Source organism: Porites lutea, chromosome 4 (genome assembly GCF_958299795.1).
Source record: "Porites lutea chromosome 4, jaPorLute2.1, whole genome shotgun sequence".
Lineage (NCBI taxonomy): Eukaryota > Metazoa > Cnidaria > Anthozoa > Scleractinia > Poritidae > Porites > Porites lutea.
In genome coordinates this window covers 9,205,781-9,230,599 of record NC_133204.1, presented here as the reverse complement: position 1 = coordinate 9,230,599, position 24,819 = coordinate 9,205,781, and the positions used below count along the sequence as shown (strand labels likewise).

The following is a 24,819-nucleotide window of genomic DNA, read 5'->3' as shown; positions in this document are numbered from 1 at the left end:
ATGGTTCAAAAAATGCTACGATGCCCAACAAAGATGAGTAAGAAATTGTTTTTCATGGGGTTTTTAATGCAGGTAGGACAAACTATTAAAAGATTAGGAAATTAAGATTTTGGAAGACTCTGCGGCAAATTATTAATTCGCCTCGTCTGATTAGAACTAGAGTTACGTAACAAACAGCATGATATAAATTGAATTGACCAAGTTGGTAACGTTAGATTTGCGGGCATTGTTGGACAGCATTTGCCATGTTGCATTTATATTCACAAACTAAACATGATAGTTTATGCCTAAAAGAAAAACGCAATCAATCTTTGTGGGTCTATAATAACGATGTTGGTTTTAATTTTAAAACTCTGTATTTTCTGGTCAGATTTTGGCGTGGTAAGTATTTAAATTACCCTAACACTTAGTTCAAATCCGAGGCATTTTTACAAGCAAAGATCATCGCTTGACTAAACATTTAGCATATTCGGTTGTAACAAAAATAAGATGCTACTCAGTAGATACTAATTAAATGATTCTGGCCGTATAGGAAGTTATAGTTACAGTGACATTCTGTTTTCTTTGATGAGATTTGTTCACGTACAAATATCTCTCATTGTGTTCACTTTAGTTTTGTTTACAACGATGGTACTACAATTACAGCCGCTCAAAATATTCAATTCTGATTCACTTTGCACATTTGTTCCAATAGGAAATTGTCATGTTACTTTCCATGGCCCGTTTCCATTCCACTCTTCCCCGTTTTGACTCATAAAATCACGCATTTGATGACCGTTTGAAGCACATTTCTTTCCTTTCTTGCTGGTTTGAGTGATCATTATTTTTTTTCTTTCTAATAGGTTGTTAGTGTGTACGGATCAGAGGGAAATTTGGTTCTAAATTCATCTCAAGGTAAAATTATTTTTCTTGTTTTATGGAGAACTCGGATCTGGTACGAGTAAAACTTCCAGTAATAGCGACAATACAGCATCACTTAGGTACTAGACATTTTCATCCAAGAATAGAGGAACCCTAATAGTTTTTATTTCTGAAAAGCAGTTTTTTTTCCACGCCATAATCTGAGGCTTTATCTGAGGTTGCAGGTAAAAATACATCTCTGCGCAGGCCATACTGATTTTGACACAGAACTTCTGTCGTTGAAAGGTAAAAATACTGAACAATGCAGGATCGTATATTGATCGACATAGCAACTCTACCTACCTACAGAAAAAAATTTGTGGTGGTTACAATTTTGTCAATCCATGTCTGTGGACTGTATAACAGGCGTAAGTAATTTAAGTACGACTTTCGTTTCCGAAATTTCGGCATTTGTTTAAACGTCAGAAAAGTATAATCATATAATTCTGAAGACGGCGCAAACGTTCCTACATTTAAATTGCATCAATTTAGCTTTCTGGGAAACTGCCCACCAACCCCTCCCCTAAGCCATAATTTTGCCTAAGTGAGAAGCAAGTGTTAATGTTAGCTTAGGGGACGGGTAGGTGGGCAGTTTCCCAGAAACCTAATTTTTATAGTAAGCATCTACGTTGTAGGTTTTAGAAAGTTATGGTTTAACGATTTTCCTCAGTAAGCAAAATCCTTGTCTTTAAAATTTGGTTCTACAACAGGACTTCTTTTATTGAGTTATAAGAAGGGACGTTGTTCTTGAGGCTATTGCGTCACCAAAAAAAAGTTAAACTTTTACAGAAGAAGGCAATGTCATGCCATAGTCATGAACAGAATATATAAATGGATGAATCTGTAGGACGTATACGTGTTCCAATTAAAAAATATCAACTTCCCGTGAAATATAAATTTCAAGACATGTGTAAACATACAATTTAGAGCAGGTATGTATAATTATTTTTGTCTACTGATACATCCTGGCAAAACCACCCGTTGTCAAGTCACCGTGAAACATTAATTAAATGACTCAGGTGCGATAGAGGTGTAACCATTCAGCTTTAAAGAGATTTAAAGACTTACCTTACAAGCTTTAGTATTGTCTGATGACGTTAAAAGTTGCTTTAAATTACTTCCCGCGATTTCTTCTAACCGAAACGCTAAACACAACTGAATAACGGTCAGTATGCATATGGGCAAGCTTGATCTGTTACAATATAATTACACCTGAACGAGCAACTTCCAGGGGCTTATAGCTAAATGCGCTTTAAGACGTTTGAAATTGCATGAGTCGCAGTTTAAGACTTTAAAATCGTGCACCCAGTCTGTAAACCTCAGAATGCATGATGTATTATAATTAATCGTAACTTTCTTTCGAGTATCAAATGCGGTGTCCAAGACTAAACAGCGTTCAGTATTGACACGGAAAACCTTTATTGTTTAGACAAGAGAGACTGTTGCTAATGGAAGTCGCGGAAACCTGATATGAAGTAGCATAACCAAACAAAAAAAGCCTATCACTTGTTTGATAAACTTGGCTGCTTCAGTTCCTTTCAAAATCTCCAGCTCAATTCTAAGACCTTTCGGTTCAAATTTAATCGGTCGACGATAATTTAATCAACCAATCTCATTTCTCATTTTTAGTTTGTTTGGCCTTGTAATAATCCGTTAGAATTAACAAGATTTCCTTCGGTGTTTAAGTAAGTCACTCGTATAACACTTCTGAAACTCCCTCTCGCACGCAACTTATCCTTAATATTCCGGTCTTACTTTAATTACAAAATAGGTACTAAGCTATATCTATAAGCAGTCGCGGATACAGACCTTGGATCCGCCACTGACCCTGGATCCGCCACTGATAAAGTTCCTATCATTGCTTAGTCAGGGTAGTTTCGTGGATGAATTTTTCTTAAACCTCTCTCTCAATCACCTCTCCCTTCGTTCACTTTTCCTTTTATTGACTGAGGCCTGCTATCACTGCTCAGCTAAAACTTTCCTAGTTTTCTATCGAATAAAAAAATATAAACAAGAATCACACTAAACAAGAATCCATTTCTCGATTTTCATCGGATTATCTTCGCCCAAACCTAGTCTAAATGAATCCGAAAAATCTAAGAATGCGAACCTCTTCTTTGATCCCCCAAAGAAACGTACCTCTAGGAAACGTGGCTACAAAGACAATTATTACATTTCTGGGTCGATTGAACCGGTAGGGAAAGAACAAAAATAGGTTGTAGAGTAGAATTCAGAGAAAAAAAAATTACCACTAGAGGAACGTGTAAATAATTCAAGTGAGGATAATTGAAAACACTATTTGACAGTTGTACGCTCAATACTTTTGCCTTGAAATGCGTGAGGTACGCTCTAATCATGAATAAAGGGGTTTCTTTCTAAAGAGTCTGAAGTGTTGCGAGGGTGGGGAATAAAATACAAAGATTTAGTTGAGAGTTTAGTCAAATGAGTTGATTACATTTGACCCCCTTGCTAACTCAAACCTCGCGCTAACTCGAACCAAAGTCGATTTCCCCTGGATTTCCTCTATATAGACTTTCGGCAATTTTACCCTCGGTAACTCGAACTTCCCGATAATAACTCGCCCCTTTTTCGATTTCCCTAGAAGGTTCAAGTTATCAGGAGTCAACAGTAGGTAGATTGACCACAGTAGGAAGATCAAGAAGCTCAGTCGAGCGCTAGCCTTTCGTCAAAACGAATCACCAACGGCTAGCTCTCGAATTGTCATCTTCTGTATCTCCCAATCTACCCCATCAACTTGGAAGATGAAACCAACATCATGGTTTTAACATGTTTAATACAAGCCTTGTTTTCTTTACAATCAAAATAATGCTGAACAACAACACGATTTTTGATACAAAACCATACGATTTGTATCGGAACAAGATCAACTCGAGTCTCGATTACATCTTCAAATGTTAACTGGATCTACTATAATGTGTAGTTTGTAACTCTTAGACTTTATTTCTTGACAGCTTATTATCATTTCTGCGAGTTCCCTCAACTTCCAGTCGCAGTATATCCATTCAACAACGAAACTGGCGTAAAAGATGTCTCGCCACACAGGGGAGAAGGTATCTCAAAAGGCACTCTATTCTCCCAAGGCATTCATGGTGAGCTAGGTGGTTCCATTGAAGTCAAGGGCCACTCGGATTCCTACATCGAGTTAACCAACACCGGAAACCTGGACACGAAGGTCTCCATCACCATCTTGCTGTACGTGTACCCGTTAGGGAGCCTTGGTCCTATTGTAAACTATAAGAGAGATGGTCACGGAGTCCAGATTTACGAGACTAGCCCCAATGGTAGCGGGACTCTAGGCGCACGAATCAACCCTCGCAATTCCGGGGGGTTTCCACCACAAGTCAAGGCTAAAATCCTTCGGTTTAACGAGTGGCAATTCATTGGAGTGACTTATAATGGTTCCTCAGGGGTTGTTAACTTGTGGCACGAAGAACAGGCAGTTGCTTCTCGCCGTTATGATGAGCTGACTGATATCGCTACGCAGTATGTTGTTCGCATCGGGGCTCAACAAGGGAGCTCAGGGAAATACTTTAGAGGCAGATTGGCATGTTTACAGTTCTACTCTACAGCTCTAACTGTACTGCAAATCAAAAAGGCACGGATAGCATGCAAGCCCTGTAAGTGAAAAAAAAATGCTTGTTATAAAGATAAACTACTTGCTGCAGAGCCGAACGAACTGCAAGAAACCATACGAGCTGGGCTATTGTCAATGTACAAATTTAATACGTTTGCCAATCTCAATTCAAATGTGTGCATCGCTTAACAGCCGAAAAACCTACCAAAGTGCTTTTCAAAACCCCAGCACCTCATAACCTTCACCCTAGAATTGATTTGTAAATACCGCACTACTTTACACTGATTCCACCATTGGACCCACTATTGCTTCTGCACAAATAAAATGAGTTTGCCAATCTCAATCTAAATGTGTGCATCCCTGAACAGTGGGACAAGCTACCAAAAGCGTTTTTTACAACTCTCAACACCTCATCACCTGCGCCCTTGCATTGATTGGTCAGTACAGCACTATTTTACATTGATTCCACTATTGGGCCACTATTACCGATGCACAAATTTAATGAGTTTGCCAATCTCAATTCAAATGTGTGCATCCCTGAACAGCGAGACAAGCTACCAAAAGTGCTTTTCACAACCCTCAGCATTGATTTGGATTATAAGTACAGCACTATTTTAGCTTATTTCTGAAAGATGTCATTCATCACAGTTTGATGATAATATGAAAGTTTTTTCTGTTTCAAGATAGTCACTTTACGAGACCAGTATTTTCTAATAAGGCATGTTGTCTGCCACGCAAGGCTCAAACAAGGCCTGTTCAGTATACCTAAGCTTGTTTATTTTTAAAGGACGTTTTCATTGTTATTATCTATCAGTTGAACCTGTGAGCGAATTAAAGATTGTGGTGCAGCATAAAAGCAAGTACGTCGAAGTAAATGAAACTATCACGATAGTGGTTATCAACGACAAGAACGTCACGTTTAGCGAGTACAAGTATGATCTCGGGGATGGAAGTCCTATCGTTATCACAGACCAGGACACCATACATCATAAGTACTCAAAACACGGAGTTTTCTCTGTGGGAACTACAATATACAGCCGTTGCAGGAACGAAACATTACGCATCAGTAAGTCTGTATCTATAGAAAAACCCATAGTGCTTTTAGGAAATCTGACCCTTGTGACTGAGCCTGTACCATTTCCATCTCCACTTTCGGCCGTTCTGATATCAGATCAGGGCACAGATTTTAAATGTTACTGGAATTTCGGCGATGGCCATCAAGCAGAGACAGACTTTGTCAATCATGGAACAAAACACAACTTAACGTATTCGTTCAACGGCACAGGGAATTACTACTTACATGTTAGTTGTGTGAACAGACTAAGTCAAGCCAATATTTCAACAATGGTAATCGTACAAGTACCCATTTTCGGGCTTGCTATCGAAAGAATAACTCCTAAAGGTTATCTGGAGCAGTTTAAAATCACATGGCTTGTCCAAAGTGGGAGTGATATTCAATACACTGCGAGCTTTGCTGGACAGCAGCTCAAGACCTTTAAAACAATAAACGAAACTTACGGTTGGGCATGGGTGCAATCAGACAATCACGTGGGTCTAGGTGAACAAAGCATCATAGTTTCAGCATCCAATAAAGTGACTGTAACTCTGCGTAGCAGAAGCGCAGTTCGCATAGAGAAACAAGTGGAACCATTCTCTCCAGTTTTGTATCATTCGAACAGATACATTGAAGTTAACGAGTCTTTCGTTCTTTTTATGACACACACCAACGCGGAGAACGGTGCGAATCCCATATACAGTGTCGACCCGGGGGATGGTAGAAGCCCGATTACAACAGGAAATTTGAAAACAAACTTGAGTTATTCAGCCTATGGAGATTTTATGATTACCATAAATGCGTTCAACAACGTTTCGGTCTACAACACCTCTGTCTCGATCAAAATTCATAAACCCGTTTTGTTGGTAGAATACCTCACCCTGTACACAGAACCTACAGTATTCTTGCAGCCCACTATAATAACTGCCCACATAAGAAGGGCTTCCGATGTTATTTGCAATGCTTCATTCAGCGACATTCCTAACTATAGCCAAATATATGACCTTCGTGGAGAAACCTTCTGGGATCCAGTGAGCGGACAAAACAATATTTCGAACAACCCACCTGAGCTGACATTTACTATCAAGCGCAATTTTTCTGCAACTGGCGTTTATTCTGTGACAGTCACCTGTCAGAATCGTCTCAGCGAAAAGACATCAAACATCGACGCCATAGTACAGGAACCAGTGACTGGGGCACGCTGGATCCCAAATGAACCGTGCATACTCGGAAACCCAATTAACATTACATTGGAAATAACATCGGGAACTAACACCTCGTTTAAAGTATCATTTAAGGGTTACAGCTTTATCCACAAAAACGTCAGACAAAGGGCTTTTCACATCATCTATCAGGATATTTATCGGTCGGTGGGTTTTCATCAATTTACATTAACCGTTTGGAACCGTGTCACCCAGCCGATTGTTCTCCATGGTTATGCGATCGTGGAGATTCCCATCCACGGTCTTGAGGCATATGTTCTTGGAGGGCCACATGGTATTGAGGTAAATGAAAGTGTGAACATTGGTATCAAATTGAAAAACGGAAGTAATCCAGAATTTCTGGTTGATCTTATGGATGGGAGCGAAGCAACTGTCACGAGAAAACATACTGTTGTGCATAAGTTCAATCCTCATTCTCTGTATGTAGTGAATATCACGGCGAGAAACAATGTCAGTCAGGAAGACACCCTGCTGAACATCCACGTCGTTAAGCCGGTCATTCCACTTCAGAAGGTTTCCATCAGTTCGTCACCCACTTCTTTAAGCAACACAAGTGATATCTTCCTTTACTTGTCGGAAGGTTCTGATTTCTTTTGCGTCTGGCAGTTCGGGGATGGGTCCAGCCTGAATTCCAGCTATCAGCGACTTAACTACTATTCTGACGGCAAGACGACAGACAAACGACCTTTTCAAAATCTGACATTTATTGTCCAACACACTTACACATCTACAGGAATTTTCCACATATCCGTTAAATGCCAAAACCGCCTGAGCTCAGAATACGCTTCTGTACCAATCGTTATTCAAGCCCTTGTTAAAGGGCTGAACATCACAAAGGTTCCAGTACAGATCGTCGGCCGAGAATTTCCAGTCTATTGGACCTTATTATCAGGAACAAACGCAACATTTGAAGTCAATATTTCTGGAGCAACCATCAATTTTCTCCACATGTCTGAGCTATGGGGTTTTGTTCGAGTGGTTCTCGCCAATCCTGGGAAATATGTCATTCGGGTAGGAGCTCGCAACCTGGTAAGTCCAATTCAAACCAGGTCAGCTGTGATCCTGGCGGAAGTTCCAGTTGGAAGCCTGACTGTTGACGTCTCCTTTGAGTCACGGGACCTAGAAATGGACCAAAATGTCACCTTCACTACCCAAGTCAAAACAGGCACAAATCTTGTCTATCTGTTTGACTTTGACGATGGCAATAAGGTTAAAAATTACGTTGGAAAAGTAACGCACAAATACGGTTACAATGATGTTTACGAGTCAAGGCCTAACGTGAGTTATGAAGTTCTTGCGACGGCTAGTAACAACGTCTCTACTGTCACAGTTTCAGTAAATGTCAGAGTACATAAACCAGTCCTCCCACTTCAGAAGGTAAAGCTGTCTGCGTACCCATCTAATGTCTCTGAACAAGCGCCGATTATTCTTATGATCGACCAAGGGTCAGACTTTCATTGCATCTGCTACTTTGGAGACGAAAAGATACCACGAAACTTAAAACTTACGAAGAAGGTATTTTTAGGAGAAGATAGGACGCCCACAGAAAACTTTCGAAACCAACGTTATCCAGTAAGTTATGCATACGACAAAGCATCAAAATATCGACTTCTTATCGAGTGCAGAAACAGACTGAGTTACACGAACGCCACAGAAGAAATTATTGTGCAAGACCCAATCAGAAATTTAAAGATCTTTGACATTCCTGCGATACGGTTTAACGAAACGTTTGTGATATCGTGGGAAATTGCGAATGGTACCGATGCTGAATTCCAAATTACCTTTGCAAACTTGACTTTTGTATTATTTGGGGAGAATAGAACGGTTACTGTATCACCTGATCACTATAAAACGGCTGGTGTTTTCAAAGTTGTAGTGGTTGCTCAGAATCTGGTGTCGTGGACTGCAGCCCAGAAAACTGCAGCCATTCAAATTCCCGTCCAATTTGACAAAGTTATCGCCAGTTTACCACAACCCGGTGGGTCTTATGCTGGCTTCGGTCTCCGTGGGGACCACTTTCCTGCTTGTCGTTCCATCATGTTCGAAGTTCTGGCCAAAGGAACTAACTTATCATGCGAATGGAAAACTGACGATGTTGACCAACAACTCGGTTCTAAATGTCTTCTTTCGCTCAAATTTTACCAGGTTGGGGCACACAATTTGTCGGTGCTGATTAAAAATATGGTGAGTGAGGAACACGCTAACATCACAGTGATTATTCACTACGCCATTGAGAATGCCACATTACAAAGCAACAGTCCTAAAAAACTCAAGCAGCCAGTCGAATTTCACCTTAGTGCCAAGCAGCTAGGCACAGAGTCCTGCTTTTCTGTTGATTTTGGAGACGGAACTCATTCCTTATATGGTCATCCAGGGTGCAAAGTAACAAGCGCAACATCAGACCTTATAGTCATACCAGCGGTTGAGAGCGTCCAGTTTAAGCATGTGTATGATGAAGTAGGAGAGTACGTGGTTACGTTAAACGCCTCAAATGCAGTGTCTTTTGTAAAGCTTCAGACAGATGTGGAGGTTGTGTATGCTCCTTGTGCAAGCCCAAAAACAGGGATAGAAAATCTCGGTGCCGGCTCTAACACGGCTGCAAGGTCATTCCGCTATGACCCCTTCACTGTGCACACTACGGTACAGCTTGACTGCGAGAGAACAAGCAAGGTGGAATTTAATTGGCAATTAATCTCACACGACCAAAACGGGGTTCGAAGCATCCATGGGGCCAACATAATTAGAACTGAAAGAGAACTCAACATACCTAGAAAAGGACTAAGGTATGGTTTATATGAAGTGCACTTTACTGCATGGATGGCGCTGCCTGATACTGACAAGTACCGCAGTACAGATATTGGCTTCCTAAAGATTGTTCCTTCGCCACTAGTAGCAAAAATTGACGGCGGTAATTTGATCACCAGGGGATTTGGTAAGGAAATCATGATCGAAGGGACTCAGTCGAACGACCCGGATGTGGAAACCGGACAAGATTCTGGTGAGTATGCGTCGCCGTCGCCGTCTCCTTTTCTTTGTTTTTAGGTAAAAATTGTGGTACCGATATAAAATCGAACCAACAAACCTAATTATACTCTGCCGGCTCAGGGTAGAATAATTGCTAGTACTGTTCTGTAGGCAAGGCCAAATTGGTTTCTTGACCTGGCCTCGTTAGGGAGTAGGGATAAAAAAGATACCAAAATCCATTTGACAACGATACAATAACGATGGAGAAAAGTACCACTTATACTTGATTTTGAGTCTTTGAGCGCTGAAAACTCGAAAGGAAGAACAGTATCTTCACTTAGTTTGGTGTCTGAAACTTTGAAGAAAGACGTTTTAAGTGTCTTAATGCTGAGAATGCTGCTGAATGCATTTGTAAAACAGTTAAGTGTTTGCAAACAAACTTGGCTGATTAGGAAATCGAACCTCTTTCTACTTCCCCGGTCATTTCCTTATTTCATTGTTAATGAACCCATGAAATAAAGCGATAAGCAAGGTTTGACTACGGTGGAGCCGCTCCTTGAAATGGGCCAACCTTCTCTTTTTCAGGTTTACATTACACTTGGTTATGCAGAAGTATTCACACTCAATTCCCCACAATAGTTTATCCAAACATGACCCTGCGATGCCCGTACGACACAACAACGAAACTAGCAGCAGCTAGCAGTGCACACTCCAGAGGCTGCTATGGTGACGGACAGTTTATCTTTAGTGGTAACAGCGGTACACTAAGTCTTGACACTGCCAAAATGATAGAGAATGAGACTTACGTAGTATTTTTAATCGTACAAAAAGGAGGAAGGACAGCGCAACAGTATCAAGTCATAGAAGTTGTGCTAGGTGATCCACCAGTGACAAAAATTGAGTAAGTGCTTTTAGCGTCCTTCTTCGATTAATGCGTGTTTTTTTTTGCGGTAACCCGTTTCAAAATATTCGGCTTGATAAAAGAGAAAATACTCAGTTAAACTTGACTCAAGTAAGGTTGCTTTGGGCATTGGCAAGCAAATCATTGCAGTGAGTTCCGTATGCACAAATGTCAAATGTCCAATTGCCAAGCAATATAATTGAATTAAGTACATACGATACTACAGGTGTTTATTTTATTTAAGGGATGGAATCCAGGGCGGCAGTGACAGACGGGCAGTCTTTGCAAACGCACTACCTTGATCAGCTCAATGACCCAAGTCAGCAGTTACGCAAAACTTATGTTCATAAGACGTGGCTGCCCGGATTGTTGTTGCAATAGCCTTTTTTACAAAATCTTATCATCCATTTATATCAAACAGATGTAAACAAAATTGCGCAGATAAAATCAATCCGTCACAGAGACTCGCCCTTTTCGCCACCTGCTTTGAGGGATGCATTGGGCGACTGATCTACGAATGGCAAATTTACAAAAACGTCAGTAATGATTCCGCTGCATCCTGGGAGCTTGTGCAAGACATCAGACAAAGCGAAGTAAAGGATCCTAGTGGTCCCGTATTCACGGTCCCCAAGGATGTGCTTGAAGGAGGTACCGGGTACCGTATTCGTCTCTACAGTCGGAGAGAGAAAGGTGTAAGAGGGAAGACTGAAAGTATGCTACTGACGAATGAGGTACCTCGAGCAGGGGCCTGTTTTGCTTTCCCCCTGAAGGGAAATGCACTTATGACTAAATTCCATATTTGGTGCGATGGCTGGACGGATGCAGACATGCCTTTGAGCTACAAGTTTTTCTATAAAAACGAAGGAAGGCTGGTGCTGTTTTACTACGGACTTCACAACTTCACACGCGCAGAACTGCCACTTGGAGACCCAGCTAATAATTATACCATTGAAATTGAGGTGAAAGTGTTGGATTTCTACAAAGGCGAAGCCAACTATTCTTTATCTTTGCAGGTAAGATGTTTGTTTCATCAGACTTCAAGGAATATGTATCTAAATGATTCATAAGTTTGAAATTCTCAAGCGCTCATGTTATTGTCTTAATGATGTAGTCGGTAGAGCCAGACATGAAAGAAGATGAACTTGGTGATAAGCTGGCTGACATGACATCAGGCGAAAACAGCGACTTAGGAAAATTGGTGAGCGTGGGAGACACACAGGCAGCCCTGAGACTCGCTGGTGCTGTCAACTCATTGCTTAATGCCCAGAGCACAAAATCTCCATCTAATGATACTAAGGATATTAGTGCGAGGAAAAAGAAAAGGAAAGCGGTGCGAACAGCAATTGTTAAAGCGGCGACATCACTTCCGGTGAACAGCCTGGATGGATTACAACAGTCTGCCAATATGATCGCGAGTGCGTCGAAGTTTAAAGATGAAACTTCGACTGCGAGCATGGTAAGATAGCTTAGCTTCAGCAGTACTGGGCAATTTTGGCTTCCCGAAATGTTAATGATTTTATTTATCCACAGAAAAAATCTCGCCGTAGTTATCTCATAGTTACAAGGAAAGGCCTTCTTAATGGACATATTCAGAAAGCATAGGGCGAGTAAAGTAAAAGAAGAGAATATCAGCCTCTTAGCTCGCAGACAGTGATTTGCCTTTAGTCTTCTTGTTTAGGCCTCGTCACTTAATCGTTTGATTAGTACTAAATTGGAGCAGAAAATACAACCTACCACGATATTTAGTGGGGCAAATTTATGTCCACCCTAATCCTCCTATCCAACGCACAAGAAAACCTCAACAAAATTCTTAAGAAAGCTGTTTCATATATTTTACTTAATTTTTATTAACATGAACAAAACTAATGAAAGGGATACTCACAGAAGAAACTTTCTTGTTAGAACGCATCAACGGCGGCCTTTGAGAGAATGTCACAGGTATTAAAAGCCAGTTCTGACGATTTAGCGGGCTTTGATGCAGTGGTCAGCGGTGCCGAGGCCCTGTTGTCAGGAATGGGATACGTTCTTAATGCCGCTGGGAGCTCTGTGGTGGTGAAGCCCCCCAAAAGGAATGCCACGGCAGCACCTCCTACCTGTGCACCCTATGATTTTACTTGCACGGAACCTAAACAAGAGGCAAACGGAAATTCTACGGATGAAGAAGAAACTGTAGAACTTGATGAGGAATCTTCAAAGGTTTGCTGCGAATTCGTTCTAGACCTTTTTAGTTTGTATGTTTTGTTCTCCCATTGCAGATCACGTGATGGTACCTCAGAGAACTGTTTCTTTCAGATGTCGTCCTATCCACGTGCATTTAACAAATAAGTCCAATTAACAAATAAACAACAATTTATAATAGCCTATGCTAGTACAGCCTCACGACGTCAAAATGTTCAAAACGCCACAAAGCGGAGGAAACACAAGTCTCCAATGGCTTCACTGAAAAGTTTTGAACTTTTGATTTTATTGCTATAGTCTATAGTAGTCTATAGTATAGACTAGGGAAGTTAGATTTTAAAAGTCCATTTTCAGCGAACATGGAAAACCAGATGTGAGAGACAGAGGAAGCACCATCATTTTGTCATAGTTCTATGGTCTGTGCTCTCACAAACCGTAGCTCTCGACCAAAGAGCGCGCAAGTAATAGTTTAGTTATTGTAAAACACGGTGTCACTTATTTGTAGTCAAAAAGGCTTCCAAGTAATGGTCTCCTGAAATATATCATTTATTTATGAATACCCTACAGAGCCGAGACGCAGCTAACAACATCTTGAACATGCTCGGGAGTGTTGGCGGTTCGGTTCTGGAAAATAAACTTCCGGGGGAACAGTCCAGTGTTATCTCCACTGCAAAGCTAAACATAGCAGTGGAACGTTCTGAACCAGATTCTTTGGGAGGCTCCGCCATAGGCGACGGGCTAGCCGGGTTTCAGATACCTTCTACTGGGAAACTGTTCTCGAGTAACGTTGATGGCACAGTCGACAAAGAGGTACGTGTAAAATTAGATGGTGTGAATAAAAATTCGAATTTTTAATACAGAGCACCATAGAATTTAACTCATGGGAGAAGAACGAATGGAACACACTATATTCATTTAAAGAAACGATGAGTTAAAACAAGAGAGGGAAATGAAGGGGGTTTTGACGGTGACCATCGTATTATTAGAGAAATTTGACGTCTTTTATTTACAAAAAATACCTTTTTGATTTTTATCCAACTGATTTGTTAAATACTAAAACAACTATACCCCGTCAGGGTCGATGAATAGCGCTAGATATATATCGAGACACTTCGCGAAGCGTCTCGATATATATATCTCACCACTATTCACCTCCCCTTCGGGCGCGCCTAAATTCCTCCTTCCCCTTCTAACGCCTGCCACGCAGGCTAGAGATAGTTGTGTAATAGAAAAGGTCTAAAGCGGAGGTCCTGGTCTGCACGAATACACGAGTGAAATAAACCTATTGTGCCTCGAGTGTGTTGTTAGCTTATGTCTCCATTTCCCCATCAGATGGCAGCCATGAATGAAAATCCCTACACATGGGGCAAAAAGTCTTCAGACATTTCCGGAAAAGTTGTGAGTCTTTCGTTCAAAAGCAAAGGTAAAAAGCTCAAAGTCTCTAATCTGAATGAAGATGATCCAATAGACATTTTCATCCCAAGAGATACTACTGTTGAACCGCCAAAATCATTCGTTTACAACAGCTCTTTACACCACGGATGGCGTGTTCATAAACTGGTGATTGAAAAAAATGGCACCGCGGTGAACGTTGAGGTTGGGTTAGTTGGTTCTGACCAACAATTTGAGGTGTACGTCAGCCGAGCGAAAATTCCTACCATTACAAAGTTTGACTTTTGGAAGGCGTCTCCCAACAAAACGCATCACGAACCATGCAATCTGTTTCGTCATGATGATTCCCCAAACACCACGGAGGAAAGAACGAACACTTCGCAAGAGAGAGTAAAATCATCTGGAGAGTACACTAACTTGACGAAAACGTTAAACAGCTCGAACATTCTGGGGCACCAGGACAAAAGAGAAAGAACCGACTTGAAGATTCAAGATAGCGAAGTATCGCTGTTTCTTCCTCAAAAAGACCTGTATGTTGGAACTTACTACATAGGAATTAAGTTTACAGAAACGCTCCAGGGTAGTGGCTGTTACCACGGAGATTACAACATCACCTACACGCTGCGGACGTTTAAATCAAGATGCTTATACTGGAACGAGGAGCTTCAAAAGTGGAAGAGTGATGGTTGTCAGGTAAGAAATAAATCAGTTGAACATGGGCCATGATTTTATCGATTTCCCAGTAAATAATTTTTTTCAAAAACATAACGCAATGACCTTACACGTGTTAGCGATACGTGTACGGGCCCCTCAATGGTGGTATGTGTGGTATGAGGAGCCAAGAAATTTACAACCTCAGTGCGTCTTGTGGTTACCGGAGTCAGAAGTTAACTTTATTTTAATTAAGGTAACAACTTTGGAAAGTCACTCCTCACTTCACATATCGATGTAGGGAAAGTTGGATAGCCTTACTATACAACCTGTACAATCTTGTCATCTTGAAAACCCCGCTGTTTAGTTTGGTATATTTTGCCTAGGGAGAACGCAGAAGTACCTTAAGCCGTTCGTCACCGTCAAATGCTTTATTTATTTCAAACAAGAAAGAGATGAAGAAGGCATTTTAAAATGTTAAGGCCTGTTTCAAATGTTTTGCAGAATTCATTTCACCATAATTGGCATGAAGTATCATGTATCCGCAATAAGCTCTCATATAGTTTTCTTTTGGCTTACCACAACTGAATCTAGTTCGACACTACGACGACAACATGTACAAGACGTTTGAATCGGGCCTACTAACTACCGTTAACACGGCTTTTAACCTTCTTCAAAATACAGAATCTTAATATCTTTATCTAAATACAGGTTGGTAATTTGACAAGCATTACTCAAACTCACTGCCGTTGTACACATCTGACTGCATTTGGTTCAATGATGGATGTGGCGCCAAACCCGATCGACTTCAGCGCTGTAATGGATGGTTTTAGTTCAATGTTTGAAACTGGAAATGTTACAGTCTTCTTTTTTATTCTTGTCATATTTCTTACTTATGTTTTGGTCTTGGTCTGGGCTAGAAGAGCTGACAAAAAAGACTTGCAGCAGGTAACGCATTTTCTTATTTAAACATTTAACGCAACTGTGGGTGACGCTCGGCAGAATTTGAGATTTAAGAGGTCAATTTTTACTACCAGGTTAACTCTCCCCACCGCTCAGTTATTGCTTAGTCAAGCAGCGGATCTATAGGAGGGCTCTATCTCCCGTTTTTGTAGAATCTGCCCCGTTCGGTACAAGTCGCGATCGGCCAAAAAGACAAAGTCGACTCAATAATTCTCCAATCAAGAAACTTTTAAACCATTGATGTCGGAGTGGGGATTACTGAAAGCCACTAATTAAGTGTCTCTAGGCTTTAATATTCCTTAATCATGCAAAACCAATGGATTAATTTTGATTCCACCACCCTCCCCCTCTTGTCCAATTGAAAACTCATACAGTCAGCCCTGATCCCTAAGAAGTCAGCTTTAGAAGGACCATATAAACAGCCGCTAAAAAGCCCCTTCCCAAGTTATAACCCTATCTATGTAGTAATAAAAAATTTTAAAAAAATCCGTTTATAAGCCCCTCCTAATTTTGTTTTAAATGTATTGAAATAAATTCGATTTATGAAGTTTTAAGGCTTAAATGCAAAGCGTATTTTGATCAGCACTGCTAATTGGCTTGTTTATTTATCATTACTCCTCCTCCGTACTGTAAAGGTCGAATCGTCTTCTTTACTTTTCCGCGCTCTCCTTAGATTGGGGTCACTCCTATAGCCTCAAACGTACCTTATGCAACTTACCACTATGAGCTTACGTTTTTCACTGGTCAGCGGAGAGGGGCTGGTACAACAGCTCAAGTGTCGTGTCTATTGGTTGGTGAACGCGACGACAGCGGAATCTGCATCTTAAAAGATGACAAACGCCCGACATTTAAACAAGGCAGCGCTAATGCTTTTTTAATCTCCGTTGCTGATTCTTTGGGTTCACTTGCTTCGCTCAGGGTTTGGCATGATAACCACGGATTGGCACCTGCTTGGTTCCTGAAGCGTGTTTTAGTGCGGAATCTACAGACAGACGCCGTCACCGTGTTTATTTGTGAGCGATGGTTCGCACTAGAAGAAGATGACGGTGCTATCATGCGCGAGTTAACCCCTGCGTCTGAAAAAGACCTTACAACGTTTTCAAGAGTCTTTAACAGTAAATTGTACAAAGACTTCACAGATGCTCACCTGTGGTTCTCAGTGCTGCTAAAGCCATCGCGGAGTAGTTTCAATCGATCTCAACGCGCCTCTTGTTGTCTCTGTCTCCTGTGCACGGCCATGGTAGCAAGTTGCATGTTTTATGGGCAAAACACAACCTCGGACGAGTCGGCGAACCTGTTGCTGGGGCCAATCGAAATTAACTTACGTTCAATCATGATCAGCATTCAGTGCAGCCTCGTTATTATTCCTGTAAACGCTGTTGTGGTGGCCATGTTTAAGAGCATCAAACCTAAAAAGGTAAAAGAGACAAAACAAGACAGTGAAGAAGAAAAGCCAGAGGAGTCCCTTTCAGCAGACAAAGAGGAATTTTCTACAATTGATATTAACCCTAGATATGAAGAAAACTCTCTGAAAGAGAAAGAAGTTCCTCTGGATTGTGTCAAGTGTGACATAAATGAATTATGCGGCTCAAAAAATGACGAACTGGTCATGGAAAAACAACCAAAAGGAATTTTTGGTGGCAAATTTTTGTTGTTCGGAAGCAGAAAACAAGATTACGTTTTGCAACCGACAAGCGTCGACTCAAAGGAGTAAGTATCGTTTACATATTTGGTAGTAACCTAAACCTACCGATATTGTAAAAACAGAAGAGAGTGATAGGGTGGAACCGGTAAATACGGCCATCCCTAGACCCTAAAAATCAGGTCGTATGAACTGGGTAGCATCAATATAAAAACTTAGCCTTTCTGAACTGTGATTGCTTGGCTCATCACTCAGCCAGTCTCACCAGGAATTCGACTGGTCGTATTAATGGGATACACTTGTGAGGATTATAACGACTTGGGAGTCCAAAACTGTTGATGGCCGACGATCGTAGTGGTGGGGAGGTCATATTATATTCTGCGTAGCTTGAGAAAACAGCCGACATTTCACGACACCACCAGTGGTTCTCCCACGAACTGACGTCTGAGAAACGAGCACAGAAATTCTATACTGATGACGCGTCACTTCCCAGATCTGGGTAGTGCTTCTAATTGGTTGAAGCAAATGTTTCACTCGGCACGTCCAATCAGAAGGACGCGACATCAGTATGGAAATTCTGCGCTTGTTTCTCAGACGTCATTCCGTTAGGAAACCAGGGCTGGCGTTGCGAAATGTCGGCTGTTTTCTCAGATTATACCGTGCGTAGCAGGCGCAAAAAGCGGAGGGGGAGGGGAGAGAAAAAGCGAAAGGGAAAAGAAGGAGGGAGCGCTTACAAAACATCAGGTAATTGGAGTGTATTAATTAAAGAATACCGAAACATGAGCTTGGAGGTGAGAACGGGTTATTATTCTTTCGTAGCTGTGAAAAGGTACAGGAGACCTCAGAAGTCTCTTCGGAGGAGAAGGAGAAGACGAAATACTGGTTTTGGGGAAAAGGAAAGAACGACGAGAGCGACAAAGAAAAGAAGAAAGAGAAGAAAGGACAAGGATTCCTACCACATTGGTGTTTGTACATAGCTTGGTTTCTATGCATCTCTGCGTCCATTACATCAGCTCTTTTCACGTTGTTTTATAGCATGCAGTGGGGAAGAGACAAGTCCAATCAGTGGTTTGTGTCCATGGTACTGACCTTTAGTCAGGACACACTTATAAACCAGCCTGCTAAAGTTCTCTTACTTTCCACTGCTTACGCGATTTTCATAAAGAAAAGTGACGAGGAGAGTGATCTTGAAAAGAGTAACGAAGATCCAAGAAAAGGTAAGAATAGCTCTTCCAGCATGGTGTGACTCAGGTGTTTTTCTTTTCCAGGCCCATGTATTCAATAGATGGATAGTGCTATCAACCGGATAAACCGCTATCCAGTGGATAAGTATTAGGGAAACCAGTTGCGTTATCCATTGGATAGTGATTTAGCCACCTTTTGAGTAACTGGCGCCAGACGATTCTGATCGATAAAATGCTTTAAGTGCTAAAAGAGGGTAACCTAATTCAACCACACAAAATGCACATTCCTTTCAAATTTTCCATCCGACGAAAGAAACGACATCTTGTACTTTTTGCCAGTATAGGCACAATACACAGTCCATCATATCATCTGAAATCAAACTATTCACAGGCAACTTTTTTGCCGAAAAACAGTGAAATGAAGACGGGAATTTTACACCGATCGAGGTTAGCATGTGCAAAATATTTTGAAAGTAATAAAACAATTACTGGATAAGGAATCATTATGGCATGAAGAATTAAGCGATAGAGGAGGATTTCGGATGACTTCCTCCTCGATTTTCATAATTCGTCATATCATACTCAGCCTCGTCAAATAACTGCTCAGTGTCTCTAAACGTGATGGAGAACGGGGGAGTTTCAAGCCTCAATTTTCGTGGCAAACATTACAAAGCAATTGGGTTCAATGAACATGGAAGTTTATTTTAAAGTCATCCAATCAACTTGCAGTTCGTGTTTTACGGCGTCTCAAGCGCTGTGTTTTTAACTTGATAGAACACTCGTGCTTGTTTATTGGATTTTTTTTTCAAACGCAGGTGTAGACGAAGAGTGGATTCACTCATCTCAAGAAAATGGAATAGGGGATCAGGATGCCAGAGAAATAGAACTTCTTCGCTATCGACCACCTGACGAGGGCACATTAAGTGCTTTGCGTGAAACTCAAGTTAGGCAAAAGGAAATTAAGAGGAAGTTTATCAATCTTGGAGATTATCTTTTTATCCTGCTTGTCCTGGTATTAGTCAGCTATGGTAATAGAGATCCAGCATCCTTCACAATGAGAAATTCTCTGGAGCAGGAGTTTATGCATCCTCTTACCGCCTCCTTTCCCCAGGGTCTTGACGATGTAAGTTAGGCTAGGTTTATATGGGAGGATATTTTTCTGGATTCATAAACGTTTTCAGGTTTAATATATTTAGGGTGCTCGGATTCAAAGACGTTTTCTCACATCAGAAGATTCATTGCGACACAGAAGTATTCCGCATGCAGCATCTCCGCATAGGCGACCACAATGGGACGTTTTTATTTCGGATTCAGTCATCTGCGCGTAAACGGCAAACCAAACTGGTGTAAAATGTTCCAGATTCGTAACGATTCCGAAAAAAAGTCTCCTCTAGTGTTAACATAGCCTTAGACAGTTATTCGTACATTGTGTGTTAACACTTGCCTAGAAAAAAAAACACACAACAATAACGAAAAACACATATGCTGCCGGATACGCAAGGAATGTATGGAGTCGCTAAAGTTTCTTATCTCCCCAGCCAAAAGGCACACTGTTCGATATCTGTTGACAAACAGTGTAAAACGCCCTGATGAATTTCGACGATGAGTTGAACGAGGAAAAGGTGGACTCCTTTGTGTTCGAGTTGCAACTTTTTGAGCAAGTTGCATGTTGTTTAACTAGTTGCAGCTTTCTAACCGACGACAGTCAGTCTCAATTGAAAAACGCTGATGTTTTTGTTCTACTTATTCAAACAAGCTGCAATATGGCTCGCCGCTTGTCTAACAACATACACTGAACGGTGAATCCTTCTTTTAATTGGACTTTTCTGGCGTTTAATCTCTACTTGGTATTTAAGGTGCTCCAATCACTCACTCACTCACTCACTCACTCAACCAATCATAGTTTTGACGAATTAAATCAAGCAGGCGAATCAAAAGTCAACAAACTAGACTACTATGTATGACGAATGAATAATATGGTCTTTGTTCTTAGGTCAATAATCTACCACTATTTTTGCAATGGGCACAGCACTCATTAATTCCCTTCCTTTACGAAGAGGATTGGTACAACGGAGAAAAAGTGACAAACAGGACTGGCTTTTCTTCCGGCAGAGCGGCCATGCGACTTGGCAAGACACGACTTCGACAGGTTCGGGTTAGAAACGGTAAGTGCTCACCTACAGAGAGGCCTACTTGGATACCATGTCAATACGTCACTTCCCGACCTGGGTTGGTCCGCATTCGCGGTCGGTCGCCTTCAGCCTCGGCTCTACTCGACCCCTCGGGCAGAGTATTTTTATGCGGACTTCCCCGCCAATTAACAACATATACTTGATACACCTTCCCCGTATTAGAACCGTAACAGACTCCAAACCTCGCCGAACTTAAGTCTGGTTGTGTACATGAGACTTTCCAAGTTTCAAATAGGTCTCAGTATTTGTCGTCTCCAGTAGAAAAATTAATTAGGTAGATAGGAGTCGTTACCCAGTTTCAGTAAAATTATGACAGGTTTTCACCTTCTGTTCTTAGTTCAGCTCTTTTGAAAGCATACTATTAGATGTTGAGAACTAAAGGGACGTTTTGTATCTTAACACAGGTAGCTGTTCTGTGCCCAAAATTATAAGAGAAGCAAATCTGATCCAAGAATGCAATCCCTCATATGACGTATCACAGAACGAAGAACGAAAGTACAGTCCCGCATGGAAAGGTGGTATTGCAGTGGACGAGGACACCCCAAAGGTAAACAAAAGGAATGGAAAGGGATTGCTGTCTCCGTGGGTTTACATGGACGCAGCGGAATCGAATTCATCACTAACTTATAACGGTAAAATTTCCTTTTTCCCGAGTGGGGGATACGTGGCCGAATTTGGTGGTACGGCTGAGGAAACCAAGGCGTTCCTTACTTATTTGAACTCTCATCACTGGATGGATAAATACACCAGAGCTATCTTTATTGAGGGAACAGTATATAACCCAAACGTAAATCTAATAGGAGTAATGGAGACTGTCATTGAGTTTACTTCCGCTAATATTTTGTTACCACGAGTAAACTTCATGATTTTCCGGTTGTACGCTGACCTTAATCCTTCATATGCATTTTATTCGGCTTGCGAATTCTTGTTCTTTGGAATTCTTCTCTACACTTGCTATACCATCATAAAAGGCATCTACCAGCGAAGAAAAGAATATTTCCGCAACGCTATCAGCTGGTTGGATATGATTTTCTTCTGCAATGGCATTGCTATAGTTGTAGTCTACATATTACGGGAAGCCCGTCTAAAAAGCGCCATTGGTGTCCTTAAAAAAGATCAAGAATCGTTCCTAAACTTTTCGGAGTGTGCATTGTGTAGTGAAGAACTCGTGTTTCTATTCGCGTTTGCCGCTTTCATTGCCATATTGAAATTTATCAACTTTTTAAGCTTCACCCGATGCGTTCAGTTGTTATCGACCACAATTTTCAGATCGATTGTTGAGCTGCAATCCTTCGCTGTTATGTTGCTGGCTATTTATATGGCATACGCGTCAATGGCATTCACCATTTATGCCCCGTATTTGGAAGAGTACAAATCCGTTCCGTCCACGCTTGGTGCTTTAACTTGTGTTGTAATGGGGGTGTTCGATTACACAGACTTTACGTCGATAACTGATTACAAAATCGTGGGCTACTTCTTTTTTGCGTCTTTTTCTACGAGCATGATTTTCATCTTCACAAATATCGTTATAACTATTATCAACATTGTACACAAAGACGTGTGCGAGGACGAAGAACTTAAGCAGGAGGAAGGAAACTTCTTCAATGCCATACTTGACCGTCTTGTAATTTTAATGGGATTTCGAGGTCCCCCAAAACGAGAAGAGCCAATAATTCAGGAACCGCCCATCGCAGAACTCCAATGGAAATTGAACGTACAATATATAACAGAAAATCAGTTAAAAAGGCTTGACGGGCTAATTAATTCCCTCTATACTCACGATGCAATGCAAGATGTACTAATAACAAATTATCTTTATCGTAAGCGAGAAAAAGAAACCCAGTCTGCACCAATTATGACTGACGGTGATCGCGACAGTGGTTTTGTTGAACAGGCCCTTGAATGTCAGGAAAGGCTTCAAGCTAAAGTCGACGTTAACGTGAACCAAAAATTACCAGCAAAGACCAAATCCACCCACCCAGAAACTGCATTAACTTCACCAAATAATTCGACTGAGGCTATTACTCAGTTAATTGCCAAGAAAAGAGAAGAACTGACACTATTGCAAGAAGAAGGAAATTCCAATGAAAGGGAGATACTGCTGCGTGTTAAAGTTATCAAATGCCTCCAGGAATTGCTGGAAAAAGCCTCCGACAATAATGAGCCGGCAAGACTGCATACCTATAGTGACGAGCAGTTACTAGTCTAGTTTTCGACATATTTTTATTACGACAGACTGTTTTTTCAGGGCTCAAACTGCGAGCAGTCGTCTTTTCCCGTCAGATTAAGGGGACGCGCGAGCTGAGTACGCTCATACGCCGCTGCCCTAGTTCGTCTCACGTGCGGAGTTTATTCTCCTTCACACTCTCTTTTTTTTATATAAGAATGTTGTTTTCCCGACCCTGGCTGAATATTCCTATTTTGCCGATTTTAGGCTGAAAATATTCCCGCATTATTCTTAAATTAGAGCTTATGACATTTCCTTGTTAGAATATATTAGGGTATTACTTATAGTTAGTGCAGGTTTTGTCGTTAAGTTGGTAAGTTTTGCCGTTTAGAGAATGGAATAAGTTGAAAACAATAGGCCAATTCTGATATACTAAAATTCATACTTGGCTGCGAGGCTTGGGAAAATAAAACAAAAGAAATCATCTTGAGGCTCGGCAATGAATAATACATTTCCTTTTCCCCCAAGCCTCGGAGCAAGTATGGATTTCAATATACCGAAAAGGGTCTATTGTACTGCATTTACAGTTTTCGAACGCACAAAATTATATCCTTTTCAGAATCTCAGTCTGGGGTTTATTCTCAAAATATTCTTAAAATTTCGCACATTTCAGCCTCGATACTCTTAAAAAATATATTCTTATAGGAAAAAAAGAGCGTACAGAAATAGGACACAAACGACGTAAATACTCGCATTCTATGCAGGTTTTGAATTAAATGTCCATTAAGTGAAACTGAAATTTTTCTTTTAAATAAATCAATTCTAATGTGTGTTACATTTAAAGTGATCCGGAAGTCCCAGTAGCTTTGACCGTACGGTAATTCTGTGTTTTCATCGTTTATTTGTTTGGTTGTCTAAACGGACACAATTCACATCAATAAAAAACAGACGAAAACTACAGAGACAATATTTTCTTACCATAGCAAAGTTGATATTGACGAAAATAGGGCAGCCAAGGGAAGCGAGAAATGCTTACGCAGTTCAGTAGAGGGCAGCGAGAAATTTTGAGGTGAAAAAGCAGCGTTTACAGGGTAGGCAAACAAGGACGCCAAACAGAAAGTCAACGAAATTTTATTTTACATCGAATTTTACCCACTCAAGAAATAATTTACATTCTACCTGGAAACAATGAGTCTACAACATAATGCATTTCGTCTTAGCGCTTGCAAAGTTGTACTCATAGCAAAGATAAGAAACTGCCTCTCTCAGGAGGCAGAGGAGAAAGCGATGAAAGCGAGCAAGAATTGTCAGAGTGGGATGAGTCAGATGAAAGAGAAAATGGCCTTGAATCACGCAATGAGGATACAGAAACTGAGGAAAACGAACGTTATTCCGGTAGGTGCCTAATGAATACGGCAGGCGTCATACATTCTTCAATCGGAGTGTCTCCGCCACTTGTAGCAAAAGGGAATATCCGTTTACCGGTGATGAATGCTAGATCTGAACAATCAGGCTAACTCTAGTTACCGTAAAATTCCGAAAATACGCCCCTCCATTTATAAGCCCCCCAAACTTGAAACAAAAAAACCCCGCCGTTAAATAGCCCCTCCGAATATAAGCCCCCGGGGGCTTATACTTCCCTCAAATGCAAAATTAAACAAAACGAAAACGCTACAGGAACAAAACTTTATATTTTTACCAAAGAATTACTACGTATATCAAATGTCAATAAAGTTCACAGTTTATTGATGTTTCCGAAGTTCATGCTTCACTCTTTGCTTGGATGTTTTCAGCCAATAGACAAAGTACTTGC

General features: G+C 41.0%; 1 protein-coding gene across 1 annotated transcript; it reads left to right on the top strand.

Moving 5' to 3' along the window:
- Nucleotides 1-23,520, top strand: LOC140934149 (polycystin-1-like). Its single transcript, XM_073383825.1, has 16 exons — nt 1-72; nt 843-894; nt 3,873-4,538; nt 5,310-9,770; nt 10,322-10,637; nt 11,059-11,650; nt 11,749-12,093; nt 12,540-12,833; nt 13,383-13,625; nt 14,148-14,900; nt 15,570-15,806; nt 16,495-17,531; nt 18,283-18,680; nt 19,463-19,770; nt 20,641-20,812; nt 21,244-23,520. Exons 1-16 carry the CDS (start codon nt 1-3, stop codon nt 23,046-23,048), a joined length of 11,751 nt encoding a protein of 3,916 aa, XP_073239926.1. The 3' UTR covers nt 23,049-23,520.
- Nucleotides 23,521-24,819: the final 1,299 nt, after the last annotated feature.